The 4810-nt window shown below is 40.3% G+C and overlaps 1 protein-coding gene across 1 annotated transcript; it reads left to right on the top strand.

Annotated features, from left to right (window-relative positions):
* The first annotated feature begins 216 nt into the window (after positions 1-216).
* LOC122657365 (probable 1-deoxy-D-xylulose-5-phosphate synthase 2, chloroplastic) lies at positions 217-2943 on the top strand. Its single transcript, XM_043852047.1, has 7 exons — positions 217-478; positions 594-744; positions 892-1163; positions 1288-1561; positions 1654-2243; positions 2328-2612; positions 2786-2943. The coding sequence occupies exons 1-7, from the start codon at positions 293-295 to the stop codon at positions 2936-2938; spliced, it is 1911 nt and encodes a 636-aa protein (XP_043707982.1). The 5' UTR covers positions 217-292; the 3' UTR covers positions 2939-2943.
* Positions 2944-4810: the final 1867 nt, after the last annotated feature.

The raw sequence follows: 4810 nt of genomic DNA, 5'->3' as shown, positions 1-4810 counted from the left end.
TTCCCTCTCAACTCTCATTTCTCCTTCTTTCCTTCCTCTTAATTCTAATTTAATTTCGAGAATAAAACTGGTCTGGGTCAATCGGTTTAACCACTGCTTTAGTTCAACAAGTCAGTCTTGTCTCTGAGCTGACTGCCTATATATATTATTTCTGTATGGGGTCCAGTTTGGCAGGGTGATGGTGGGTAGCAGCATGGACAATAATAACCATCAGCAGGCTGTGAGGCCACTGAATTACTCAGGACAGAAGCCTTCCACTCCAATCTTGGACACAACCAATTACCCAATTCACATGAAAAATCTATCTATCAAGGAACTTGAGTTGTTAGCCGATGAGCTCCGGGAAGAGATTGTGTACACTGTGTCGAAAACCGGTGGGCATCTAAGCTCAAATCTTGGAGTGGTAGAACTCTCTGTTTCACTTCACCATGTATTCAATACTCCTGAAGATAAGATCATATGGGATGTTGGGCATCAGGTATTTTTCTGTGCTTTTTGGGATTTTTTGAATTACAGTTAATTTTTGGGTTTTCTTGGAGTATTGAATTAATGAAATTAAATTTTGTTAATGGGGATGAATTGGGTTCTTGCAGGCATATCCACATAAAATATTGACTGGTCGGAGATCCAAAATGCATACGATCCGGCAGACTTGTGGACTTGCAGGCTTCCCTAAGAGGGATGAGAGTGTGTATGATGCTTTTGGAACTGGCCATAGTTCTACCAGTATCTCAGCTGCCTTAGGTAAGACCCAGTTAATTGTACTTCCGAGCACACACACACACACACACATACGCATGAAAGGAGCCCATAAACTGTTTGTTCTTAATTTTATATGAAAGGACTATATATAGAACCTTCTAAAACATTTTTTTGTTCACTCTATGAAAGGAATGGCTGTTGCTAGAGACTTACAAGGCAAGAATAATCATGTAATTTCTGTAATTGGGGATGGAGCCATGACGGCAGGACAAGCATTTGAAGCAATGAATAATGCTGGTTATCTTGATTCAAATCTTATCATCATCTTGAATGACAATAAGCAAGTTTCTCTTCCAACTGCCACCGTTGATGGCCCTGCTCATCCCGTCGGAGCTCTGAGCAAAGCCTTAGCAAAGCTCCACTCTAGCAGAAAGTTTCGGCAGCTTCGTGAAGCAGGAAAAGTAAGTCACTAATTCAACTTTCCTCCCACTCTCAGGTTAATGGTTATCAAAATTTGTATGCTTTTTTTTAACATCAGGCCAATTTAACTTATGACCCGAAAATGCTTCCTTCTATCCATGACAGAGTGTAACAAAACAAGTTGGAGAACAGGTATATGAAATTGCTGCAAAGATTGATTCTTATTCCAGAGATATGTTCGGCGGCTCTTGGGCTTCCTTGTTTGAAGACCTGGGACTCTATTATATTGGTCCTGTGGATGGCCACAGTGTGGAAGACCTTGTTTCTATCTTAAAGAAGGTGAAAGCCATGCCAGCACCAGGTCCTGTCCTCATCCATATTATAACAGAGAAAGGGAAAGGCTATGCTCCAGCCGAGGTTGCAGCTGATAAGATGCATGGTATACGATGATTCATGGCTACATTTGTGTACGCATCTCTAATTTTAATTTCAATTATTTCTTTTGGCTAAAACCCATCTGGTGTTTCACAGGTGTAGCGAAATTTGATCCAAAATCAGGGAAGCAATTGAAGCCCAAAGAGACATCTCTTTCATATACACAGTACTTTGCACAATCTCTAATTGCCGAAGCAGAGAAAGATGACAAAATTGTTGCAATCCATGCTGCAATGGGAGGTGGAACAGGGCTTAATCTATTTCAGAAGCGCTTCCCTAATCGTTGTTTCGATGTTGGAATAGCTGAGCAACATGCAGTAACATATGCTGCTGGTTTGGCTGCTGAGGGTCTCAAACCTTTTTGCGCAATTTATTCTTCTTTCTTACAAAGAGGTTATGACCAAGTAGTTCATGATGTCGATCTTCAGAAGCTTCCGGTTCGCTTTGCAATAGACAGGGCTGGCCTTGTGGGTGCAGATGGTCCGACTCATTGTGGGGCCTTTGATACCACTTTCATGGCATGCTTACCCAACATGGTTGTAATGGCTCCTTCTAATGAAACAGAGCTAATGAACATGGTTGCCACGGCTGCAGCCATTGATGATAGGCCTAGTTGCTTCAGATACCCAAGAGGAAATGGCATCGGTGCCATTCTTCCACAAAACAACAAGGGCACCCCTATAGAGGTACTTTAACATTTAATTAAATTTATTTGATTAGATATAAATCATTAGTCTTTGAAGCCTGGACTAACTCATGCTTGAAAACAGGTTGGCAAGGGAAAGGTGCTGATGGAAGGGAATAAGGTGGCAATTTTGGGTTATGGAACAATAGTGCAAAATTGTATGGTAGCTGCAGAACTTCTTCAAGTGTATGGCATCTCGGTGACTGTTGCTGATGCAAGGTTCTGCAAACCTCTTGATGGAAGTCTGATAAGAAGGCTTGCTCAGGAGCATGAAGTTCTAATTCTCGCCGAAGAAGGATCCGTAGGGGGTTTCTGTTCTCATGTCACTCATTTCATGATCATGAATGGACTTCTAGATGGAAATCTAAAGGTATTGGACATTCAAAAGCTACATCTAATATCTTTCTTCACTACTGGACTAGTATAGGTGTTAATTTAAACACACTAGCTACTATTTCTCTGTATAAAACATATTCATGAAGCTTTGTAATTAATCACTAAAATATCTAAATTCTGGAAGCTTATTAATTTCTTGTGTTGTAGATGAGGGTAATGACACTTCCGGATAGTTATATCGAGCACGGATCTCAGGCAGACCAGATGGAACAAGCAGGTCTTACATCGAAACATATTGCGGCCACTGTCTTGTCCTCTATAGGTGAAAATAAGGGCACCCTACAAGTGCTCAACCTGTAATTAATTTAATTGGCCAGTAAAACCAGAAAGTGGAAAACAAGACTTGTATAGATCTACAAATTTTGGTTATTTGTATTCTTGGTTATCCGATTAATATAAATGGCAAACAGTTCATATCAGGGAGCGATGTTACTAGCACTGTTCTCAATTCTAATGATAGTGAATGGTGTACCAGCGTAACTACAAATAAAGTTGCCAAAATTATTCACCCAAATGCTGCAAATTACATTTTTCCCTTGGCTCCGTTTGTTTGAGGTAAAATTTTACTCTAAAATATTTTACATAAAATTTTATATGTTAGAAGTTTTCCAATGTTTGTTTTCAATGAAAATATACATTTGAAAACTTTTCAACATGTAAAATTTTACGCCGAAACAAACGGATCCCTCTTGCGCCCAAGTTTTTTGTTTTTTTAATCCGAATATTACTTGGGACCCGGGCTGGCCCCTAGAATTTTATTAAATCAAACCACTATAAAAGCAATACAAGGGGGGGACATAGCCCGCCTTACCCCAAACCCGATACAAAAATCACACAATGCAACACTCCTGAAAAAACAACCTGAGATCCACAGGACCCTTAAAACCAAAATATAGGCAAACCTGCCTTACCTTCCCTCATTATAACTCCAAGTTCTTTGGGAAGGGCTGAGAGAGATTGAAAAGAAGTATTACCATTAGTTGAGCAGGCCAAATTAGCCAGCCAATCAACCACATGATTGCTTTCCCTGAAAGCAAAAGAAACTCGAGCACGGAGGGAGGCACAAAGATCTGACACTTCCTGGAACCAATCCCAACAATTCCACAAGCTGCAACACTTTTTGCTAATTTGATTCATAGTCAGCATAGAATCAGAATTTACTACAAAATCGGAGAACCTCAACTTATCGCACATGCGGAGCTCATCCCTGAGCGCACGCAGCTCAGCCACCGAATTAGTGCAAACTCCATAAAAGTTGGAAAAAACTACAATAAAATTCCCATCTGTGTCTCTAATAATTCCTCCACCACCACTAATTCTAGGATTTTCTTTACTCGCACCATCAACATTTAGTTTAATCACTGAGGAAGGGGGAATCCAATAAATAGGACGGGACACCTTTAAAGGGGGGTAAAGAATATTTACCTTTAAAATCTACAAAGTCAGATCTTCCTTAAAGCCAGACCTTTTGCAAACATTAGGTGGTTACTACAAATCTCGGATCCAACAGAAAAATATGTTTAATTATGGTGGCAGCCATATGAGGATTCTACTCAAATTTCTCTCCCGCCATAATTCCCATAGAATAAATGAATGCATCATACCCTTGATAAATCCGCACACCCCCTTGTTGTTTGCATTCTCAGTCCAGAATAAAATTCTGCTTCTAATGTCCTGAGAATTAATAATGGTCACATCCATTAACTGACCAAAAAAAGCCCATACCTTAAAAGTCGTTCCTCCTGCCAGGAAGCAGTGATAAGCTGTTTCCCTCCAGGGATTCCCACAACAACAATATTTGGAAACCGAAGGAATTCCAATCCTCATCAACGCATCATCTGTTGGGATTTGACCATTAAGGATTTGCCAACTGAAAAAACCAATTTGGGTGGGAGGCTGCGATTCCAAATCCATTGAGAGTACAGAACCACGCTGCCCTGAGATCTCACTTCATTCCAAACTGATTTAAAAGAGAATAATCCATCCGGAGCAGGCATCCAGATGAGCTTATTTGGCCTCCCCGTAAGGTTGATGCTATTGTTAATAATTGTTTCCTGGATTTCCATTGAGTCAATAAGCTACAAAGTTTGAAAGTCCCACTCTCCTTCCAAATTAATCACCTCCTTGACATGGGTATTCAAGTTAACCTGCAGCGCTCCATCAACAAAATCA

Source organism: Telopea speciosissima, chromosome 4, assembly GCF_018873765.1.
Source record: "Telopea speciosissima isolate NSW1024214 ecotype Mountain lineage chromosome 4, Tspe_v1, whole genome shotgun sequence".
NCBI lineage: Eukaryota > Viridiplantae > Streptophyta > Magnoliopsida > Proteales > Proteaceae > Telopea > Telopea speciosissima.
The sequence above is the reverse complement of the archived record's forward strand: the minus strand, read 5'-3'. Positions and strand labels throughout refer to the sequence as shown.

Excerpts from the sequence above, each read along its gene's own strand:
- LOC122657365 (XM_043852047.1), top strand. The coding sequence starts at position 293 with ATGAAAAATCTATCTATCAAGGAACTTGAGTTGTTAGCCGATGAGCTC. Across the intron at positions 479-593 it reads TATGGGATGTTGGGCATCAG|GCATATCCACATAAAATATT; the intron begins GTATTTTTCTGT and ends GGGTTCTTGCAG. Across the intron at positions 2,613-2,785 it reads TTCTAGATGGAAATCTAAAG|ATGAGGGTAATGACACTTCC; the intron begins GTATTGGACATT and ends CTTGTGTTGTAG.